At 39.9% G+C, this 25,115-nt stretch overlaps 1 protein-coding gene across 8 annotated transcripts in view; it reads left to right on the forward strand.

Annotated features, from left to right (window-relative positions):
- The window catches only part of diaph2 (diaphanous-related formin 2), a 471,153-nt gene that overhangs the window by 249,376 nt on the left and 196,662 nt on the right, over positions 1 to 25,115 (forward strand). For all 8 annotated transcript variants that reach the window (XR_008572894.1, XR_008572895.1, XM_054792014.1 and 5 more), the window contains 2 exons: positions 17,164 to 17,265; positions 20,417 to 20,656. Coding sequence is in view for 6 of the 8 variants with exons in the window: in XM_054792014.1 (XP_054647989.1) it covers positions 17,164 to 17,265; positions 20,417 to 20,656 (342 nt within the window). In the remaining 2 variants the exon portion in view is untranslated. The remainder of the gene's footprint in view (positions 1 to 17,163; positions 17,266 to 20,416; positions 20,657 to 25,115) is intronic.

The following is a 25,115-nucleotide window of genomic DNA, read 5'->3' on the forward strand; positions in this document are numbered from 1 at the left end:
CTTGTCCCCGCACCCCCCTTCTGTTTTCTTTTCTCTTCTTCTCTATCCCCTCCTGCTCCGGTCCGGATGCTCCAAATTTGCATAACAACAAAACATCAAATAAAGTCAAATAAATGATCTATAACAGGGGAAGAGTATTTTACACGCTTCCCTGGCAGAGCAAATCTGTTGAGCACGTAAGGGCATTTAGATCACCAATACTATCTGCCCTAATGGCTGGACAGGACAAAACAAAGAAATTATAATAAAATATCACGTTTGTAGTGCGATATGGATACGTATTATTTGCATTATTTTTACTTATTTGTGTGCTTCAAGAGCTGTTACAGTTATATTTAATAATAATAACAAATAAATAATAAAAACAAGAAAATAAAGCAATGCCCGACTCATTTCCATTCCAAATACTGCATGCTGTATTGCGACAAGGGTGCCCACTATCAGCTCCTTGATGAGCAAGCTGGGGAGCTGATGAATGGAAGGAACAGTGAAAATGGAAGGAATCAAGGAAGCAAGGGCTGTTCATAATGCATCTAAAACTCTGTAACTCAATCTTATTATCCTCCTTGGCGACATGTCTAATGTAATGATTTGTCAGCAGAATGTGGCAGTGCGTTGGCCTTGAAAGCACCCCCACAATGTGTCACCCTGGCAGAATGGATAGATAGGACTTGATTGGCTCTCCTTATTCTGCATTAGGGCCCATCAATGGCTGCGAGATGATGTACCCGTGCCTGAATGTGACCAGACAGACTTGCGGGCGCTCGCCATTCATTCTCGTGCCGTCGGAATCCTCGCAACGGCGCACAACTTGCATACAAACATATTTACACCACATGCAAATGGAAAGAATGTGTCAATTATGCCCTCTGCCTCAGGTTCCACGGCCAAATTGTGTCATTTATCATCCTTGCGATAAATATGTGTCAGGTTGTCGCACGTGGGCAGACATTTGTGTGCACCCCCCACCCTATCTCATTTTTCTACAAGATCCACAGTGCTTCTGGACAAGGGTCACCTCTGTGCATCAGGTCATCTTTACCAAATACAAAGCATAACCACTGTGTATACGTAGCACCCCAATATCATACCTGAGGATAATTTAGGCTATTCATTGGCTAGTAATGGAGGCAGCGAGAAAAGTGTCCTTGTTTGTGTGTCATGCACATGTGCACTGGGCTTCAGGGACTTTCTCTTGCATTGTGTTTGGTTTTATGTTGGCATTCTGCAACCTCAACCCTCCCTTGGGCAAGAGTAGCACCCATGACAAATGCATGGTCTAACTCTCCCATTGTTACATTCATGCCATGGCTATGTCCGTGACCTTGCTGTCATTTAATTATTTTTGCACTGTCTGTTTTTTTTTTTTTTTTTTTTTTTTTTTTTTTTTTTTTTCCCTCAAAATGTGTCCCTTCCTGCCTTTTTAAAAATAGAAAAAAGCTTAACTGGCATTACAATCCTTGCCAATGAAAGACAATAGTGTATTATGAAGCCTTTATTAATGTATTATGAAGCCTTTTTTATGGTGCAGTCATCTGTGTCACATGTGGGCTTTTTGCATTTTTGTGTGTTTGCAGGCATATTCTTTCCATGTGCTAAACTTTGCATTTGTATGCAATACTTAAACTCCCCTCCACAGCAAAGCATAGTGGCGTGAAAAAGTGTTTGCCCCCTTCTTGATTTCTTATGTTTGTCTCACTTAAATGTTTCAGATCATGAAATAAATGTAAATATGAGTCAGTGACAACACAACTGAACACAAAGTGCAGTTTTTAAATTAAACCTTTTTATTATTAAGGGTGAAAAAACAAAACCTACATGGCCCTGTGTGAAAAAAGTGATTGCCCCCTAATATCTGGTTGGGCCACTCTTAACAGTAACAACTGCAATCAAGCGTTTGCGATAACTTGTAATGAGTCTCTTACGGCGCTGTGGAGGAATTTTGGCCCACTCATCTTTGCAGAATTGCTGAAATTCAGCCACATTGGAGGGTTTTCCAGCATGAACCGCCTTTTTAAGGTCATGCCACAGCATCTCAATAGGATTCAGGTCAGGACTTTGATTAGGCCACTCCAAAGTCATTTCTTCAGCCATTCAAAGGTAGACTTGCTGGTGTGGTTTGGATCATTGTCCTGCTGCAGAACCCAAGTTTGCTGCAGGTTGAGGTCACGAACAGATGGCCGGACCTTCTTCTTCAGGATTTTTTGGCAGACAGCAGATTTCATGGTTCCATTTATCACAGCAAGTCTACCAGGTCCTGAAGCAGCAAAACAGCCTCAGACCATCACACTACCACCACCATATTTTACTGTTGGTAGGATGTTCTTTTTCTGAAATGAGGCATTACCTTTACGCCAGATGTAACACACCTTCCAAAAAGTAGAGTATTTTCCCAAAGGTCTTGGGGATCATCAAGATGTTTTCTGGCGAAATTGAGACAAGCCTTAATGTTCTTTTGTTCAGCAATGGTTTTTGTCTTGGAACTCTGCCATGCAGGCCATTTTTGCCCAGTGTCTTTCTTATGGTGGAGTCATGAACACTGACCTTAGCTGAGGCAAGTGAGGCCTGCAGTTCTTTGGTTGTTGTTGTGTGGTCTTTTGTGACCTCTTGAATGACCCTCTTGGGGTAATTTTGGTTGGCCGGCCACTCCTGGGAAGCTTCACCACTGTTCAATAGCTTTTTTACACAGGACCATGTATATGTTTCGATTTTTTTTCAATTTCAGTTTTTAAAAACTGCATTTTGTGTTCAGTTGTATTGTAATTGAATAATATTTAAATTTTTTTTATTTACATTTACATTTTTTGAAGTGTGACAAACATGCAAAACATAAGAAATCAGTAAGGGTGCAAACCCTTTTTCACATCACTGTATATTGCACAATTATTAAAAGTAGGACCCCATTGTGCAAAAATGACTTCTTAATGATGTTCTAACAGTAATAAAGATCCCGAGATCCTATTTATGAGCAGCAACGGTGAGAAAACATCTCCCTTACTTATTTGCTCCACTTTTGAGAAGGGGGTGCTCAAACGGTCGTGGCTTTTCATGACATCATGAAGGAAAAATCTCCTTCCTCGTGGACCAGTTACCACCTCCCAGAGCTTTAGTATCAGTCGCTCAGCTACAGACGTGGGAGCTGTGAGTCTGTTCATTTTGTTTTTCTTCAGCGAATAGGCTAACCTAGCGTGATGTTGCTGTTAAAATTTGAGTAATGTTAGCGCCGTAGCTCACATAGCTGTATTGCTAACGTTTGTGTTCTCTTGTCCCATTATTTAATATCATGCAATTGTATGTGATAAATGGAATTTATTACGTTGGACAAGTGCAGAGTTTTGTCCTAGGGTGGGCTAAAGGCTTCATAGGCTGACTGTGACACTGACCAAGAAGGAGTTATGCCACAGCGGTGCAGCTTAGTGTGCAAAACATTCAACCCCTTTCAGATAAACCTATATAAGATAAAACAAATTCAGTAGCCTAGAGACATGTCTAAAAATGTATACAATTTGGCATTGTTGAGTTGGGGGATGATGCTCCAGCTTTATCAACTGTGCAAAAGTGGGCAGCCGAATTTGAGAGGTTGAGAGAGCCTTGAAGATGACCCCAGGTCCAGACACCCTGCCACAGCCACCACCCAAGAAAACATCGACCGTGTTCACCACATGGTGATGGATGGCTGACATTTAACTGTTAATCAGATAGCTAATGTTATAGGAATCTCCTGTGAACAAGTAGAGAACATTGTGCACAACAACCTTGGTTTCTGCTTGGCTGGTGCCTTGTTGTTTCACCAGGACGATGCTCTTTCTCACAAGTCTGTGGTTGCAATGGCTGTTGTGCACGACTGTGGCTTTGACCTGGTTGATCACCCTCCTTATTCTCCGGATTTGGCATCACCTGACTATTTTCTGTTCCACAACATGAACATACACTTGTCTACAAAGCATTATTAGGACCAATGATGCGGTCATATGTACCTTATTGAGGATTAGGATGAAAGCTTCTGTACCACGCTCTGCTCTGCACCACCGATGGAAGAAGTGTGTGGACTTCAGGAGCGCATCTGGTCAAATTCAATCATTGCATCAATATCAGTCTATGAACTTTTCAGCCCACCCTTGTATATGTTATAACTGGATAAAGTCCAAAATAGTGCTTCTTGTCACACACTTCTTATAGACCAACACAGCTTATTAGCATAAAAGCTATGGACAAACAAAACGGCACCTTCCCAGTAGGTCTTACTGAAAGCACTTTAAATCTAAATTCCAGCATTAAGGGTAAATACGATTCGTTTTCCAGGATAGTGCATGATATACTGTTGTGTCTCAGTAAACTCAGGAAGATCGACTTACCTAAACGCCACGTGGGCTATGCTGGCATAACAGGAGGGAGCCATCAACTTTATGCTTTTGTCATGGGCTTGTTACCCATTTTTAAATTTTGCATCCAAGTTTAAGAGATGATAGACTTCTGAACACACAACAGTCAACATAACAGCACTAATAAATGTGTTTCCATTTAAAATGTAAGCACTGTTTGTGACAGGTCTATGACAGGTCGGTGCTTTCAGGAATGGAGCGTGTTAAATAAATGAAATACAGGTTATAGTTTGCTAAACATTTGTAGAGTTTGACAGTATCTGCGGGGCTTTTCACTGCCTTGCTTTGATGTCTTCTGCTGTCAACCAGCTTCCTTTTGCATCATCCGCCAAGCCTTGCCGACTATATAGTTTGGACGCTAAAAACAGCAGCTGAGGACACGGTGAAACACGCAGGGAGGAGGCTCAAGCACGCTATGAAATCCATAAGACGTCCACTAGCTTGTCAAACTTAATTACAGCATTCCCAGCAGTAATATCGCAATGATGAGAACGGGCCAAGAATCCTTGAGATGTAGTCTCAGGCACAGTTAATCGATATGTCTTTTCTCAGAGCAATACATTCTTTATTAAGTTGGCTTGAATAAACTGCAGCGAGAATGATCTCATGTCGAAAAGGATAATGTGAGCCCTCCGCTAACTTTTACGAGTTGCCTACAAGAAAGAGAGGAGGGGGGCTCGTGTCTGCCATGCGCTTTGACAGATGTGATCTCTCTCCTTTTAATTGATTTCCATCAGCATTGGGCGTACTCTTCTTTGTGATGAGGAGCCAAATGGGACAGCCACCTCCCTGTTGTGACGCCACAGCGGGCCTTCTTCCCGCCTCACGGCAAATCAGGGAAGACTTCCGTTTGAGTCAATAAGCGAATAATAGAGAGTAGACCGACTTGCCAAACATCCCTAAGCTCTCCAAACACTCGACAGTTCCACAAAGACATTACAGGCAATTTCAAATGTTTTTCTTCTCGTTGCTTTTCTCAAACTAAGAAAAATGACTCTTGTTTGTTTGTAGAGAGCGTCCAGATCAAACAACACTTTGCTACCACAAGAGTGGCTATCAAGCTGCCTGGATGAGAAATGCGGACATCTCTGTCTTCAGTATCTAAACACAGTGGAACCGAATGCCACTAAGTTTGTTTCATAGCAGGAAAGCATAAAGGGATTGTCTTTTTGGATTTAATTGTGTGCATGAGAAATAAGTGTTATTCACAGGTGTTATCCATGCTGCAGGTGAGAAGAGTTTGCTCGACTGACAAACGTAACTATTTTGTACTTAAAGATCATAAATCTCCCCCAATGACGGACTCCCACAACATTATATGACAAATTAATTCCAGGCAATCCTTGGGTTACGTACTAAGTCCATTCCTAGACTGCGATAAAAGCCGAGTTTGGTGTAAGTCGGATATTATACCTAAATAAACTCAACACACTTACTTCTCACTCACACTGTACACAGAGCACATGAAGGACATATAAAATACAGTAATAACAGATTTAATACAGTAATTAAATGAAACAGTCATAAAAAAGACAGAACTTCTTACTTCATAAAGAATTCATAACATTCAGAATTCATAAAGGTTCAATTTTATTTTATGGCAACATGGAACAGATTAGTCCTATTTGCATATTTTTCGGGGACGGAAATCGGTTTTGTTCCACGTTAAGAGGTTCCTCTGTGTGTGTTATTTAAATAAATGCATACAGTACATCCGCATAGCTGAAGCCTTTTATAGGCATTTGCAAGAACATGCCGTATTGTAAACTAATCAATATGGTTGTCATTTCCAAACACTGTCCCCTCAGTCACTGGTGGACACGTTCTTCAATGCAAATATGTTAAAACAAAGGACATCATCAGTCATTGTCCATAGCCTGCCAAAACGCACAAACAAATCAAAGCTCATTATCAGCGAGGCGACAGTGACAAAAATGACGGGCAACAAACCGAGCCTGACACAGTCTAAAAACCACATTCGACTCAAAATGAGAGAGATTAATTGTAAGGTTGGGGCGGAACAACTATGTGAGACGTGGTGTGACATCAGGCAGCAGTTCCACACGTGAGCACTTGCTGCATTTATTTAGCAAGGAGGTGTCGTAACTGAGAGGGAATTGACGAGGAAAAAAGAAGCTTTGCACGGTAACAAGACGTAAACAGAAAGATGGGATTTGAGAGAAGCAGAAAAACAGAAGCAGTAAACATAATATAGAGTACATGGAAGAGTAATGCAGTACAGTAATCAGAATACCTGTCAGTATCACTGCTACTATATGGGCCTTTATCTTAGCAGTGTTTTGGCCCGTAACATATTATAAATATCAAATGAAACACCCCAGTGGATAATTAGGGCTGTGCTGAAAAATAATAAGTGTTTTTTTGGAAAAATGTTGAATGCTGGATGTCAGCAGATGGGCTATTTTTGAACAATATCCAAGTAGCCCATACATTCTTTAATTTAATTAATTTATACATACAACCTTATATACAAAGGTTACCAAATATCCAGATAAATATCATTATAGTTGTCAATATTTTGCATATTGTTGTACTTTATACATTTAATTTGTCAGTGAATATTGCATCTTAGTGACATACATCAGACAAAACAATAACAAAATGTAATTAAAAAAACAACATAAAAAATTTAAACAACACAAATCCTTAATTTCCTTATGTATATTATTATTATTATTAGTAGTAGTAGTAGTAGTAGTAGTAGTAGTAGTAGAAGTCATTGGAATGATGACTAAATAGAACACGTGGAACTTTTGGCCATGGCCACTGCTTCCTACAAAGGACACAGTACACCAGCTCCTTCTTATTCTCATCTACTTATGTCTTTTTCCAGTGGTCTTTCCAAATAAGCATAATGTATTTAACGCTGTGTCGTCAAATCAGCGTTTGCTGTGCGAGAGTTGCGCCAAAATAAACTCCAATTACACCCAAGGCGAACTCTGCCTCCTCCTTCAGCTTCTAATCCAACAGGCCCAATGCACAGCCATACTTATCGGCGTGGCCCACATGTGCACTTGTACATCATGCAAATGATGCTCGGGTTGTTGTGCCAAGCTGGTACAATCACCTGTTGTTACAAATGAGAACAAAGTCTGGCACGGGGCTTGCCAGATCCCGCAGCCAATGGGCGAATGTAATGATGGGGAGTTGGTGCAGAGAGGATACATGCATATGGATGAGTCATCTGGATGATTGACAAGGGAGATAAACAATAACAACAAGCGAGGCTCGTGCAACAGGCTCCCCTGGGACCCGGCAGGAAAGGTTGTTGCCACGGTGAAGGTGAAGGGAGGAAAGGTGAGGACGTAATCTGACAAGGCGACAGTTTACTAACCGACACACGAGATTCGTCATTTCTTCTGCATATGTGTACATACATATACATATATATATATATATATATATATATATATATATATATATATATATATATATATATATATATATATATAGGCATTCATGTGTAACTTGACTTTTAGAGCTTTATGACAAATTGAATAGCATAAACAGAAATACAGTAAATGTGTGCTTTCAATTCAGATAGCAACAGTACCGAGAAAGGGAGCGGATTGTTTTCATGTCTTGTATGTATTTTGTGTCAACGGCTCCTGAATGTTTTACAGGCAGTATTGTGGGCCAGCTGTTGTGTCTCTGGATTTTAATGTGGTGGTTTCCTTGGAGACAAGGCTCGTCTCACTTAAAGTGTCACACATTTTTGCACATTTGCATGGCCTCAAAACTATTTGTCAGACAGAGTTTGTGAGACTAAATACAGGATTTCTTCCATTTGTGCTTGGTAGATTATCACTACAGTCGATCTTCTCAAGGAAACTTGTATATACTGTAGACTAGTCAGTGTACAGCTTGTATAGTGGTATAGATTTAGGGGGTATTCTGCGAAGCGAGTTCAGTGGGTTAGCGAGGTGTGTTGAGTGGAAAGCCAGCCATGCGACGGTAGCTTTCTATTAAAGCAGCTGTATCACCATGGTAACTGACCAGGTTATGAGTTTGCGACATTCTAAATATGTTTTTAACATTATTAGAGCCCTCTAGACATGTCTAGGCTTTCAGCTGAAAATTGGCTATGAAAGTGCCAAAGTTTCAATGTTTAGCTAATTCGGCGATGGCGTCACCATGTGTTTAGAATATACGTAGTCCCCGAGGGTACATGGAGAAAACAAAATGAAAAAAAGAGCATTGCTTGATGATATTATCCATCTGTAAGCAAGATTCAGCCGAGGTACTACGCTAGATGGCCGCACGGTGGTCTAGTGGTTAGCATGTTGGCTCCACAGTCACAGTCTGGAGATCGGGAAGACCTGTGTGGAGTTTGCATATGTTCTCCCCGTGCGTCCGTGGGTTTTCTCCGGGTACTCCGGTTTCCTCCAACATTCCAAAAAACATGTGATGCATGTTAGGTTAATTGGAGACTCTAAATTGTCCATAGGTATGAATGTGAGTGTGAATGGTTGTTTGTCTATATGTGCCCTGTGATTGGCTGGCGACCAGTCCAGGGTGTACCCTGCCTCTCGTCCGAAGTCAGCTGAGATAGGCTCCAGCATGCCCCCGCGACCCAAATGAGGAGAAGCGGCATAGAAAATGGATGGATGAATGGTACTGCGCTAGATATGCTCACACGAGCAATATGAAATATTAATAATTAAGCCAATGTTAGCAGACATATATGTCACAGCAGTCCTTGTGCGAGTACCCAGCCTATTTGCCAGAGGAATAAGTACTCTGAGGCATCAATCAACTGGAAGAAAACACACAAAAATTACCTAGAAGGCAAGTGTGTCTCTTACCAGTCAAGCATGGTGGTGGTAGTGTCATGGTCGGGCTGCACAAGTGCTGTGGTAGGAAGCTGCGGTTCTTTGAAATGCAACATGAATTCTAACATGTGACATTTCGAAGCAAAGCATGACCCCTCCCTTTTTCTTCTTGAGTTTAAGAGGCATGCAGCGTATAATGCATTGTCTTCACCATTGGGGCATCGGAGTCAAATGAACCACTTTGTTCCTCTGTCTTCTTCCGTAAATTGCGACAAAACCGGCGGCTTTTTTATGGTCTTTTGCACTATTTTGGCAAGATAATTGGTCTTGCTCACAGTAAAAGACGGCAGCGCGGTGGTTGAGCTGCACGAGTGCTGCCTGTTCGGGCGAGATGTGGTTCATTTTGAAGCAGAGCATGGTCCCTTTCCTGTTTCTTCTTAGTTTTGTTTGACTTCATGATGGGGCAGCAAAGGCAAATCAAACACTCGGATCGTATTCCTCGATTTGCGACAAAACCAGCGACTTGTTCTGGTCTTTTGGAGTCTTTTAGAAAGATAACTGTGTCTTGCTTACAGTCAGCCGTGGTGGTGGTAGCATCATGGTCTGGGGCTGCATGAGTGCTACCAATACAGTGTGGGCCCCTCCCTTTGGAAACTGGGCCAGATGGCAGTACCCCAACATGATAACAAGCCCCAAACAAGTTGCAGTGAGGGGTGTTTATCAGGGACTACCTCCAGAATTTGGGAGCAGAAAGCCGAACACTGACTTGAGACAACTCCTGGTTGAGAAGCAAAAGGCCGTCCCACAGTAGTCTGTGACGAGGCTGTTGTGGCCCGTGTATAGTTCTTCCAAACACAAAAAAAACAACAAAGTGGCAAAATGTTGCTTATTCCTTGTTACTGTCTTCAATCCAACAAAGAACACCAGAGAAGAGCCAACAGTAACAGCAGAATAAGATGTTTGGCAAAGGCAGAGAAGATTTGGCACATTTGATGAGCGGAACACATAATTGTGCTGCTTTATCCCACAAATGCATGTTCCTTACAAACGGGACATTGTTAAAAAATGAAAATAAATAAGCTTTTTAACATATATTGGCAAAAAAAAGTTCATCGTTTGGGTAAACACCAATGTAAAACAACAGCTCAGAAATCAGTGACACACACTTAATTTGTATACAACAAAAAATGAAGAGCATGTTTGCTTTTATTTGCCATACAGATTCTATAAAGTGTTCATTCATTGTTATTCTTAATACTGCAGTCGCACACAACTTGAATGCGCACAATTCTAATTAGTCTTTTTCGCCGCAGTTTAGTGTTAAGTCATTAACCTTTTCCATTTCAAAAGGAAATGGGGGTCATATAAAATGCATTGGCAAACATTAAACATTAAGAGGCCACTCTGATATGCCACAAAACAAGCCCTCGGGGCGACATCATCTTCTCAGGCATTAACTTGCCACACACACACACACACACACACAAAACAAAAAACAAAAAACAGGACGTGCTTAAACATTTAGTGACGACTCCCTCGTGTCAGCTCCATCAGACGGCTGGATGAGGGTGAGAGAAAGCCAGCATTCATCTGAGTCAGATGTCACAAGTCATTACTAAAGCACTTTCTTGCTCGTGCATCAGGTGTTTGCCTATATTTGGACTATTAGAGGTCCCATATTATACTGTTGTCTGTTTTTTTAACCAATTTTAAGTCTCAGCGCTACTGTGTACTTTATCCACTTTTTACATACACACCGTAACGGCACGTCCAGCGTGATAGATGCCATATATCACATCCAACAACATGACATTAAGAAGTGGGACAGGGGGACACAAACGTTAGCAACACTAGCATAGCTATGTGAGCTACGGTGCTAACATTCCACTCACATTTTAACAGCAGCATCATGCTAGCTTAGCCTAGGTACACATTTTCAAACACATATCTTCCACATCTGTAGATTAATTGTTGGCAGAGCTTGATTTTTAAGACATGTGGTGAAGTCTGTCTTTATTAGTGTTATTTTTTTTCTTTTGCAGAGTTATCCTTTGTAAAGTGGAAGGTGGTGTGTTCAGGGCAGGGTGAGAGGTGGTATGTCCATGAGGAGGGAGGTTTTTCCTTCATGATGTCATAAAAGTGAAGGACCTCGGTGCTCATAAACAGGCACTAGGGACACATCATTAAAAAGTCACTTTGGAATTAATATGGGGTCCTTTAAAGGGCAAATCAATTGTTTTTGTTGTTGTTGTTGTTGTTTTTGACAATGCTTTACAGGTGTCATGCTTTCACACTCTTCTGTTGCTTTTTTCTTGTTGCATAAAATTAATAGTATTATTTCCTCACAGCGTGGTGCAGTAGTATCAAACCAAACACCACCAACACATTCAGCCAGGGCGTTATTTGTGTTTTTTTTAGTGAGGAAGGAGATGGTATTGTTTATTTAGTGTTTTGTCCTTTGATTGCCTTGCTTCCTGTATGTGCTTCTATGTGGTGCCAAGGCCCTGAGTGAAAGCATGTTACCGCATGCACACTTTCCCTGCTGCTGTGGCTCTGTGTGTGTGTATGTGTGTGTGTGTGTGTGCGCACGCGTCTGGAGGCCTGTGGCGAGCAGTCTGGCCCGCCACCGTCGCCCCGGTCCCCCCACTTTGCGGCACATATGGCACTGCGTTTGTGTCAGCGGAGCTCTATGGGGCTTCTTATAATTAACAAGATAACAGACAAATGGAGTGAGGAGCTCAAACAGGATTTGATTAGTCGCTACTCTGTCATCGTCTTCGTTTGTTCTTGAGAGGCGCTCAACTGAAACAGTCTGACAAGTTTTTTTGTTTTTTTTAAATAATCATGCCTCACCTTATGATTAATAAGCGTGTGTGTCTATGGACAATGGACACTTCTGCATGTCTCACAAGTAGTGTGTTCAGCATTTTCTCTTGCATCGTTGTATTATACGTTTTTATAAGGCAACAACAGTAATAATAATCATATCATAATAATATCCCACAGTAATCCCTTGTTTATCACGGTTAATTGGTTCCAGACCCGACTGTGACAAGTGAATTTCCGTGAAGTAGGATTACTTTTTTATAAATAGGACATTTCAGGAGTTAGACCATAGAAAACCTGTTTGCGGCCTTCTAAAGATGTTGTTTTTTAACATTATTAGAGCCCTCTAGACATGAAGTAACACTCCTGGAGTCACCTTTACACTCGTGTTCCCCAATATAGTAGACCTAATAAGAGAAAATAAGACATAAATAGGACTCAGGCTCGTGTGTGTTGCTGTGAATGTGTTCCGGTGCTAGGGGAGCTGAAAGGGGGGCGGCCAGGAAGTGACGTCGGGGGCACAGAGTTACGTTTTAACTTGGTATGGGTTACGGCTGCAGCAGTGAGATATTTCAAACATGCAGCTGGAAAGCACTCGCCAAGCGCCATAGTTCCCCCCATATTGTGATTTACACCATAAATATTACATTTATTTTAGCGACATACTTAGATCCCTTGACCGTGAAACATACCATTAGCACCTGGATTCATGATGATATCAATATTCAGTGGTTAGCACAGTTGTGGGGCGGCTTGGCTCAGGTGGTAGAGTGCTTGTCTTCCAACCTGAAGGTTGCGGGTTCAATCCTCTGTCTGATGCATGCAAGCAGTGTCAAAGTGCTTTTGAGTATATGCAACAGAAAGGCCGTTTACCATTCACACAAATCACATGTTCCGTAATGGTGGTTCTCTTCTGGATCTAGAGCAGTAGCTTTTGAAGATACAAACAAATCCGTTGGCACACTGCGGATTCCACAGTGTCTTGGCTGTATATCGTGGCATTTGCTGCATGTTTATAGCTTCATGTTTTTGTCCTCCTATGATGAAAATTCCACAGGTCCCCTATTTTTTGTTCCTATTCTGGATCATAATCAATCATCATCAATTATTCCATTATCTGGATCAATCTTTGATATTTTACAGAATCTGATGGAAACTCGTCCTGTATTTTTATTCCAAGTGCTGTGACCATTTTTTGTGGCATTATATGCACAAATGTCGAAAATGGTCCTATCTCGCAATATTAAAGAATCATTTAAAAAATTCCTGGGTCCAGATGGTGATTGGGATCACCAGACTCACCCAGGGAACAGCTTGATATATTCATTAATGTATTTTTGAAAAGCGCAAAGTGGCAAGGGATTACCGTATGTAGAAATAATAATATAGTATAATAATATAAACAATATATGTTTTATCAAGGTCATTCTTTACACGGGTAAATAAAAAAAAAAAAAAACTGATTTGGAACTTTTACTTGATTTTAATTTGAATTTAAAAAATGCGTATCATAGTTGCATATTTCAATGAAATTAATATGAATGAAATTAAATCTAACTTTATATAGCCACTGTATTCGACACCTCTCAAAAGTCAAATTACAACACCTATAAAAACCGGACATTGTTTTTCCTATTGGAATCATTTTTAACACTAGCTCTTATTATATCGTGCCCGATGATTGTGTATTGTGTGTCTTAAGTAATTATATGTGTCTCGGTTGTTTAACAAACAAACTGGCAAAAACACACTGCGCAGAATATTTGTGGAAAGAAAATAAATATAACGATGTTTATTGAGAATTGTTAAATGCAATGCTTGGGTCAGGTGATGCTGTTGTGGAGGAATCGTATTACTAATGCAACAGTTATTGTCCCTTGAAATGAAAAAAATATATATGTTTATATATATATATATATGTGTGTATATATATGTTTATATATATATATAAAGATAATATTAACAACAAAACAGCCACATTGCCTTCTGCCTCATATTTCTGCACTTGCATACATATTGGCTTCATTACCAGCATACATTTGCAAGTCACATGAGTGCTTTTCTGTTTCCGTCAAGTAGCAATTATCCTGTATTCATCAGGTGTACGAAAAATGAAATGTTCTGTATGTGTAATTATCGTACATGAGCACGGTGTAGTCTCCACTATACACACAGATTACCTCCAGCCCTGCAGGGGGAACGAGGCTACTCTTGGAGCCTGTTATCACTTAACTACATAATAATTCCCAATCAATTCTGATTCAATTTAAGACAAATGCATTTTTTTCCCCTAAATTAGATCTGCTTCTGGTGATATTATCGCAAGTCTCATTATCAAGGCTCTAATTGGAGCTTCAGCAGGAGCATGCGACGTGAGGAAGTGCTTGTTTTATTGCTGTATTTTTTATTTATTTTTTAACACTGCTCCATCCGTCCTGGGGGGAGAACAGAGACATCATCATCCGTGGCCATCCAGTGCAGTTGTGGCTGGAATGGCTACAAATAACTATGTAAGCTACAGTGCTAACATTACAATCACGTTTTCATGGCAACATATTGCTAGGTTAGCCTGTTTGCTGAAAAAAACTAAATAAAACCAAAGAAAATGATCAAACTTGCAGCTCTCATGTCTAGAGATGATGGACTGATAGTCGGCAGAGCTCCAGGTTTTATGTGTAGAAAAGCCTCCTTTGGGGTCCAATATGTCCCTTTTCCTTCTTCCTGTTAGGCGGTAACATAAAGGAAATGTGACTTAAAGGCTGCCGCCCTGATTATAATCTACTCTTTATATATCACACACAACAAGTAGTATTATCAAGCTTAACATAGCTTGAGAGCTACAGTGCTAACATTACAGTAAATTCAAACAATAACATCACGTTTGGTTAGCTTTTTGAACAGAACAAAACAATCAAACGTCTGTATCTGACTGACAGATAGCTGGCAGAGCTTTAGGCTTTATTTAAAAATGTGTAGAGAAGCCTGCTTTTTTGGTTAAATGCCCTTTTCTTAACCGCTTCTGGGCTTAGGCAGTGCAGCATTTCGAGCATGAAATGTGACATAAAGGCAGGCGCCCTGACATATATCAGATACAATAGCAAATGTTAGCAGGATAAACATATCTTGTTAGCTACAGTGCTTAAATTGCAGTAACGTTTTAACAGCAACATCATACTGTTTTACCAGAAGAAAGTGAAAATATTAGGAGAAAGAAGATGTAGTATAAAAGGGAAAAAGTCGTAAAAAAAATGTATTATTGTGAGGAAAAATAACAGAATTTTAGTTGAATAAAGTTGAAATATTAAAGAAAGAAGTAATTTTTTTAAAGTTGTACTATTGTGAAAAACAAAAGAACGACTAAAGTTAGGATAAATAAAATTAAGATGCAGGAATAGTTATTATGTTAGGAGGATAAAGTGAAAATGTTATGGGAATAAAGTCACCATTACAAAAAGAACATTTACAAGAAGAATGTTGAAATATTAGGAAAATAAAAAAAAAACAACAACAGCAGGGAGAAAGAAGTCAAATATTCAAATATAGTAGTAAAATAGTCAAATATAAGAGAAAAAATGGTATTCTAATGAGAAATGGTCATAATTAAATAAGAATACCAATGTGTCATGAGGAAACAGAACATCATTTTAATAGGACCAAGTTGAAATATTAAAAAAATATATATATTTTTAAGTCATAATATTATGAAAAACAAACAAAAGAACAAATAAAGTTGGATTTTTTTTTTTTATTAGGGTGGGAATAAAGTCGTAATACTACGAGAAGTACATTTAATGAAGATTTCAAGGTTCACTTTTGGAACTGAACTATGTGTGTGCATGTGTGTGTGCATGTGTGTGTTCAAATTTCGCTACAATGCGTAACCTTCTGCACGCTACACTCCTCCACGCTCTCTCACCTCCTCCTTTCTGCCATGTATGTTTTTTCCGTCCACATGACCTCTGCTGAGCTCTTATCACTCGTGCCACAAATCAATTAGTGGGGAGTTGCGTCATCCCCTCTTTTTGATGATCTTGCAAAAAAAACCTAAAAGACGTGTAAATACATTGTTGGGATCGGGCGTTCGGGTTTATCCAAACGTATAACTGGGTCTTTGTTATTAATTGAGTTAAGAAGAAAGTTGAAATATGGGAAAAATGGGGAAAAAAGAGCAAAGACCAAAGTTCATGCTAATAGTAATATTACATATAATATATAATATTATTATATATTATATATAATAGGTAATATTTTTCACCTATATCACAAAGCTCAGACGCAGTGTTTAGAAGGATTTTCAGGATGTGGCCCTCAGTGGAAACAAGCAAATGTAGCTGACTGACTGAGAGTTGTCAGAGCTATTTTAAGATGTGTAGTGAAGCCTGAGTTTTATTTGATTTTTTTTTTTTTTTTAGAAAGCGGGGTTGCCTCATCAAGCTAGAGGCCTATCAGAAGTGATGTCGTGTCCATGAGGAAGGAGGTTTTTCCTTCATGGCATCATAAAAAGCCAGCGTTTGAGTGCCCACAAAAGTGGAGCAAACGAGATGAGGGAGATGATACAGTTAGAACATCATTAAAAAGTCACCTCTGCATAACAGAGGACCTGTAATAAATCTTCACTAAATAGCCAAGGTCCAGCTGAAGAAAAGCAAGTCCAAGTCGTAATGCTTCCATTGTATTTGCACTTACTCAATTTACATTTTTGGCAGAAACCTCCTCAGTCCTGCTAAGTTTGCTGGCGTGCACGCAGATGATTAACATTTACAAAAACACGCCCCCTCCCCCCCTTTTTACGTGTCTTCATCCCCATCTTCACTATCATCACTGTCATCTTTTTGTCTGCCTTCATCAATGGAAAGTCCACTACGGATAACATCTGTGCATTTTTCTTCCTTTGCCCTGAAAGTGAACTTGCCCACCTCGTGTTGTCTTCATTGGCCATGAAAAGCTTGTGCAGTTGATGCGGGTCACAAGTAGATGATTGTTAATGAATACATGGCATGGCTGTAAAATGTAGCGGCTTAGTGAAGCAAGCTTAAGTTGATTTAGGACACACGCCGCCGCATCCGTGTCTTTGAGATGACATGGACCCAAAATGAGATTTGCATGAAGAGTCACTTTATGTGCACTTATGTCTTTATGTGTGTGTGTGTGTGCGTCTGCAGAACCTGATAAAGAACCTGCCGGAGCAGAACGAGCTGTCGTCGCTCGCTGAACTGAAGAGTGAATATGAAGAGCTGGTGGAGTCGGAGCAGTTTGGGATTGTAGTAAGTAAATGTCCAATGTTCCCGTGGATGATCTAAAAGATTCTTTCTTTGAAAGCAAGAATACTATGGATTGGATGGCAGGATTCATGTTTTAAGTGCAAGTTTTTCATCACAGCTTTTAGTGTTTCTTATATTTAATTATTTATTTATGTATAACGCTTTAATTTGATTAATTCTTTATTTTTTCATCAGACAGCAATAATATGTAAGATACAGCCAAAAGTAAAAAATATATATATATATTGTGAGAAATTTACTTCTTCTTATTCCGCTAAGGTGGAAAATCATTTTGACATTTTTCATGATTGTAAATTGGTGCATATTCTACAGCAGTGGTCTCCAACCTTTTTGAGACCGAGATCCCTGGTCTCGGACGTGAACCTGCAAAGACAAATGAGCCACGGGCAGCAGATGGCCCCTGAGCAGATGGCACCCCTCCACTCCTACTTTTGTGTCTCTTGATCCGGGTTGGGGTTGTGGCATCGGCTTCAAGAGCAAACCACAACTGTTTGGCTTGTCGGCTCAGTGTAGTGGCTGAGCGATGCGGATTGAGGAGAGAAGGGCCGGTCAATGTGCTACAACAGTCAGCCCTTAACGAGCAGCGTCATAGCGGCTCAAAGATTTTTTTGGAGGTGCACGTCTGTGGAGTTATGTTTGAGGTAGCAAAGGCAGACTTTGAGCCTTATTAACGTGCAGTAATTACTGTTGTGTGCGCAAGCACATCGCTGCATCGCTGTCACTCCCTCCGTCTTTCGCTCGACCTTTTTGCCAGCGCTGGGGGAGAGTCGGTGTACGAGGCGAGTCGGTGTACTAGTGTACCTCCGGCCGGGTTTTGGGGACTGGGCTCCTTGCTGGGGCTTGCGGTTGCTGCCTGGATAGCGGCGAGGCGTACAGGAGTGCTCAGTGGACAAAATGCACACCTGTTGGTCGCTCTCTGGGAGGCGGGGCGCTGATATGATAATGCATTTTTTTCAAAATGTTCTCGCAATCGACCAGCAATCCTGAAAGATCGACTAGTAGCTCACGATCGACGGGTTGACGACCCCTGTTGCACAGGATGACATGGCTCAGGTTTTAGGGTGGTTGCTTCCCAACGTGATGGATGCTGGTTCGATCCTGGACCCCACTGTCATCATTCAATGCATTGTTATACATTCAGTCTGCATTTTTACATTCCAACAACATCGTTTTTAGTCTGCTAAAAAGGAATGGACAAATTAAATGGTGCCCCCTACATTTGACATGTTCCACAACTGTAACATTTCACATATTCTACAGGGTGAAATGGGTCAGGTGGTCGATAGGTCGTCTCCCAACGTGATGTTTGCTGGTTCGATCCTCAGTCCTCATGCAGTTGTTCATTTCAAAAATCATTCTCCATTTTTGCATTCCAACATTTCAAATTTTTGAGGTTTTTTTTGTTCGCTAACTACTCCCACATAATCTTCTAACATCAATATCTTCATCTGATGTAGGCTATCTATCAGGACTTCCCTGATAGAAAAATCCCCACTTTTATTCCGTGCAGGATGGCATGGCTCAGGTTGAAGACTGGCCGTCTCCCAAACTGATGTTTTTTTCTTTCAACACATTTCTAGGATAGCCCACCATTCAGTCTATATTTTAATTTACCATCAGCATTTGAAGATTCACACGCAATTTCAATTGAAATTGTCTAATTTTGTTTGTATTTCATGTAAATGTGTAGATAAACAAACCAAAACAATGTCCTTAGTAATTAGAAGATGCCCAGTGTGATACATTGTGCTCATCTTTCTCAATGTATTTTTATTTATTTTTTTTTCTTACGTTATAGCAATACATTTACTGGATTTATTGTGAGCGGTACTGCATATGATATGGGTTGCTTGCTGTAGTAAGAGTTAAAAGGTATACTGTCACTGAGATTTTTTACTATTGCAACTTTGAACCACTTTTATCAGCAGCCTCTGCTGCATTTTTCTTTGGGCAACTTCAATGTTTGAACTTTCCAAACTAAATGATCATCACATTAGGCCCTTTTAATAAAGAAACCGGGCCCAAGGGATTCAAAGGTGTGCTGTCATCTCCTTAATGCTCTTCTCCTAATTCAGTGAAAGTTGTTGGCTTCTGTCTTTTAGTCAAGCGTAATGAAGCGGGGCATGTGGGGATATGAAGGCAGGCCGCTTCCCAAATGATCTCGGCCGTGTTGTGATCATAAACCTCCCCGCTGATGAAAGGAGCCCCGCTCACTTGACTGCTATTTAGCTCTCAGGGGAAATAAGATACGTTAAAGCTTATTGTATACAAATCAGTTCAAGTGAAAGAGAGAGCAGAGACCCAACTACATTTCAGAATTAATGAAACTGATTTTTTTGGATGGGAAAGTTGCTGTCACGTCCTGCGTTTCTTTATCTTACAACGTCGCCTTGGTTTTTATCCATTGCTGTGAAAGTCAAATTGTATTGTTTGTTTGAGGACAGAATAGTTGGGGAAATGACAAACTGTATCAACAGGACAGCTAAAGATGATTACAGTAGGCTAGACTACACATTTCTATTCCAGCAGATAAGAGGGAGATGGAACTAAGCCAAAATATCCAAATAAAAAGTGATTTAAACTTTTAAATACACGAGAGTCACACAAAATCACCATTTCCTGTCGAAAATAATGGAAGATAATTCATCTGTTCCAGGTTCACACTGTCACTTGGACATGCAATCACAGCAAGTCCAGCATGTTAAGTCAACCAGCCAAAAGTAAAAAATAAAAATAAAAAAAAACGGTTAACTTTGGTGGCCCAAGCAGACTTCGTCCATGACACTTGTGCAACTATAGAGGCGTAGCTTCCTTTACATAAAAATTCTGCTCAAATTCCGGTTAGTACAACTAATTCTGTTTTTTTTTTGTGTCACAACTATTCAAATACCATAAAATAAACAAAAAATACATTTTTGGAGAGATAATTTACACATTGATAAGCCGTAAGATAGTAAAATGTACACAGTACACGTGTATACAGTAGTTACACTATATTGCCAAGGGATAATACTGTAGGAAGTAAACTAAAATCTACTTTCGAATAGTCAATGTACAGGTGACATGCAGCCATACAGCCGTATTACATTCTGAAAGTGAGTCAACACACTGCCGTGTATTATCCGTCCTGTAGATGAGTTCGGTCAAGCTCCTCCGGCCACGTCTCAACGGCATCCTGTTCAAGCTGACCTTTGAGGAGCAGGTGAACAACATCCGTCCCGACATCATGAACGTCACGTTCGCCTGCGAGGAGGTGAAGAAGAGCGAAGGATTCAGGAAGCTGCTGGAGTTGGTGCTGCTGGTCGGCAACTACATGAACGCCGGCTCCAGGAATGCCCAGACGTTCGGCTTCAACGTCAGCTTCCTCTGCAAGGTAATGACGCACTGGTAATGACAACAGTGGAAGCTCCTATTTTAATGCGCTGCCATATAGACAGACTTAGATTTACTTGTCACAGCCATGTTATCATGTCAACACTAGATTTGCTGTTTTAATGACCTTTTTCCTGACCATGAGTAAAACAGTCATTTGGATGACACACAAAATTAGACACAAAAAAAGTGAGGTTGTGGGAAGACGTGCATATTCTGCCAGGATTTATTTTCACCTATTGAGCCACTGATGTGTGTCATCAATGAAAACCCGCCTGCGTTCCCCAGAATCACAATAGCACCGCCCATGTGTCCATCATCGTCCATGAACCAGGAAGTATCCTCCTAACTAACCAACGAAGGAACAAATCAAATCTAATTCAACAAATATTTCTTAACCTGTTTGTTTATTGTCTGGCCTTTATTCATTAATTAATGTATTTATTTAAGTCTGACCTTATTTTATTTATACTATTTCTTGCCATTTTCACCTCGACTGTTGTTTTAAAAATGTGCTTTTATGATCCTCTGACTTTTTACTTTTCTTACCTTTCTTTTTTGTCTGTTTTTGGGTTTAAATGCACACTACTTTTGCAGGGTACTACATACTCATCATCATATCAAGGTACATTTAAAAATAAGTGTGCTCAAGTTGTTCTTGCTCGCGGATGCTATTTTTATATATAATTTTATATTGGAGTAATATGATGAACTAGAACACATCAGCATACCCAGCAAGGTCTTGCATCCGTGTGTATTTTGTTATTAGTGTTATGTCTGTAATGGCAACATTGTAATCACACTCTTTTATTGGGTCTCATTAGATAGTGCAGGTGTACGTAAAGTTCTGTCCCGCTGCGTGTCACATTGTAGAAACTGAGACAAGGTTGTCCTATTGTGTGCGCTGTGCCGCTGGACTCCTGTTCCTTAATTAAAAGTGAGCGAAGGGGGGAAACTCCCGCTGTGGACCAAGGCGAGGAAAGTCATGTCACAGTGAAAATACGCTTTAAAGTCAAACACCAGTCCGCTGAGAGCCACACTGGAGCTGACCAAGTCACTTTTTTCTGCTCACTTTTCATCTGACTATACAGTATACTACGCCGACCTTCAATCTACTTTTGGGGAAAAAAAATATGCTGAAATGTATCAACTATTGTGCCTACAGCAAAACATTTCTCCGGAGTATAAGTCACACCAGCCAAAAATGCACAATGAAGAGGGAAAAAAAAAACACATATAAGTCACAGTGGACTATAAATCGCATGTTTGTGGGGGAAATTGATTTTATAAAATCAGAGACCAAGAACAGACATTTCATCTTGAAAGGCGAGTTGTAGTAATAACAATAAAATGGAGAACAACAGGCTAAAAAGGCATCTGTTGACATAACGTGAACAGGTGGTATGTTAACAGTTTTAACATATTGACAGTTATTCAGATAATTATAGCCGAAACAGCCCGGAAAGTCATCTATATCCATGGCCTTGGCACGTACCTGGGTGTGGACGAGCGTCTCCCGGCAGCACGTTGTTCAAGCACCCATTTTTTAAACTTGTTCCTCTACTTGTGGCCATCTAGCTTTTAGCCCACAATTAGCTTTTTTGTTGTTGTCTTCATTCCAGTTAGAGTATCCTCCACTTTTTGACAGTTTCTTGTTCACTCCAAATTTTCTTTCTGCAGCTCGATTACCGTTTTCGCCTTCATGTTTCACTACTTGCAGCTTGTAATCTGCAGAATATGATTTTCTTTTTGGGAGCATTTGCGTTCGTCTGTCCTTCTCGGTTGTCTTTATAAGGTGTTGTTGTAGTGGTACAGGAGTGATCGGACTAGCAGATGCTGCACACAAGCCTTGGAGCGCTCTCTGGAAAAAAAAAATGGTAATACACAACGATGTCCATCAGTATTTTAATGACAACATCTTCAAAAATGATGTTCAACGGACAACCTGAATTGAGGTGGAAGAATGATCTTGCATGGTCTTAATATTTTGATATTTCAATTGTTTTTTTTATGTTTATTGTTCTTAAAAATTAAGTTGATACAATTACTTTTCTCTAGGATTGAACATGATTTTTAAAATAAAAATGGCATAAATTAGGTATTACTATTAACTTTTAAATGAACATAAGTCTATATATAGCATTTTTTTTTTTTGTAGGAGGACCTTAAAAAACAGCAGAGCACTTCTGTCATACTGAGGATCTTAGATTAGCATTTTTGCAGTAGGTCCTTAAAAACAGCAGAGCACTGCTGTCATACCAAAGATCTTTGACTAACATTTTTACAGTAGGTCCTTAAAAGCATCAGAGGGCTCAGAGTGTTTTCTGTTGTTGTTTTTTTTTTTTTTTTTTTTTTTTTTTGCAGAAGATCCTTAAAAACAGCAGAGGGCCCCATGTCTTATAGATTACCTATAGATTACCTCAATGTCACTCGGAGGATTTAGTGGATTTCTGCTTAGCATTTTTTTGCAATAGGTCCTTAAAAACGTACAGTGCTCCTCTAAAATAGAGGATCTTTGACGAGTATTTTATGCAATTGGTCCTTCTAAATGCACAGTGCTCCTCTAATATAGAGGATCTTTGACTAGCATTTTGCAGTAGGTCCCTACAAACAACAGACCACTCCTCTCACATCGAGGATCTTTGAATTGCATTTTTGTGGTTGGTCCTTAAAAACAGCACAGGCCTCCAAATCTTTGACTCAGTAGGGCCTTAAAAAACATCAGCATACTACTGTGAAATAGAGGATCTTTGACCAGCATTTTATTGCAATAGCTCCCTAAAAACTGCACAGTGCTTCTGTCATATGGAGGATCTTTGACTATCATTAGCAGTACTTCTGTTTGAAGTCTGCATTGCTTTATTTCTGATTGCATCAGCCATTTGTCCACCCCCCCCATCGGTACTTAGCTTCCTGAAAATGTGACCCCCCAGAACAATTTAGTTGAAAAGGCCAGCCCTAATGGATGCTGCTCTGTAGATAAAATTGTCTTACAAGGTGTATGACACAGATGCAAGCTATTTTGACATTTAAAATGGCATGTTTGTCATTGTTTTACAAAGGCTCCATTTATGATGAAATGCTAAGGCAGCGTTTAGGACAAAGGGAAGGAAGAAATGTGCAATGTACCAATCATGGTGTAGATGTGTAGTCTTAGTGAAGAGACTGGAAAAGGCCCCGGGGGGCTGATTGGCCAATTATTGATGAACGACAGGCAGCAAAAAAAGTCTTTTTTTCTCACTTGAGTCAATCAGGTGAATTGACCCCTGGGTGGCAGTTCTCGGGTACCTAATGGGCTCATCAGGGAGGATGAGGTTGATGATGGGAATGAACAGCACATGCGCACACACACACACACACACAACTCTGTCAAGGACACACAAATCTTTCAGAGATGAATGAGCCTGATCACGTAGCATATTCTGAACGCCCACCGCCTGGCATGTGGCTTTGATGTCAGTACTGTTTTAGTGTATAAAAACAATGACTTGGATACCAATAATTACGTGTTGTTAAATAACAGCATATTTGATGAACAGCGCTACAGAGGCTCCAACATATTGGATGAACGGATGAAAACATCTGCTCCATAACTCAAAAACATCCCTGCCATACCGAAGGGGAATAACAAGCAACATTAAATAACAATTTGCCAGCGCCACTTTTAATAATTAAAGACGCCGAGCAGATTTGTGTTCAATTTCATTCCGAGCAGGACAGACTTTTACCATCAGACGCTTGGATCCGCCCAGCACTACTGTTGTTTGCTTCTTTGAAAAAGTCATTCTTAGCACTAGCATTTACTGCATAGCATTTACTATGCGTGAGTATGGAAGTGGCAAATATGTTATACTTAGTAGAAGCTAAGATACAATAAAGAATAAAGGTATAATTATCCAAGAAAAATATTTGTTTTCAAGAATGACTGAATGTACGTCAATAAAGTTGCAAGTCATAATAGTACAAAAATGAAGTGATTTAAAATAATGAGTAAATTGGTATTTTAAAATAATAAAACAATATCATGATACTAGTAAAAAAAAATCACAATAACAAAGTAAGCATTTAAAATGATAAAGTCATAATAATTACTATTACTATGATAATTAAGTAGTAATTGTGCGAGATTGGAGTAACAAAACTAAGTTGTAATTTAAAATAATAAAGTCACAATAGTCTGCGATTGGCTGGCAACCAGTCCAGGGTGCAGGGTGCACCCCGCCTCTCGCCCGAAGTCAGCTGGGATAGGCTCCAGCATACCCCCGCGACCCTAATGAGGATAAGCGGCATAGGAAATTGATGGATGGAAAGTCACAATAGTATAGGAAAAAAGTTGTATTTCAAAATCATGAAACCATAATATTGTGGGACTAAAATTTGAATTTTAAAATAATATAATCATGAAATTGCAAGACCAAAGTTGCAAGTTAAGATAGTAAAGGAAAAAAAAAAATTAAAAA

The sequence above is a fragment of the Dunckerocampus dactyliophorus genome, chromosome 11 (genome assembly GCF_027744805.1).
Source record: "Dunckerocampus dactyliophorus isolate RoL2022-P2 chromosome 11, RoL_Ddac_1.1, whole genome shotgun sequence".
Taxonomy (NCBI): domain Eukaryota; kingdom Metazoa; phylum Chordata; class Actinopteri; order Syngnathiformes; family Syngnathidae; genus Dunckerocampus; species Dunckerocampus dactyliophorus.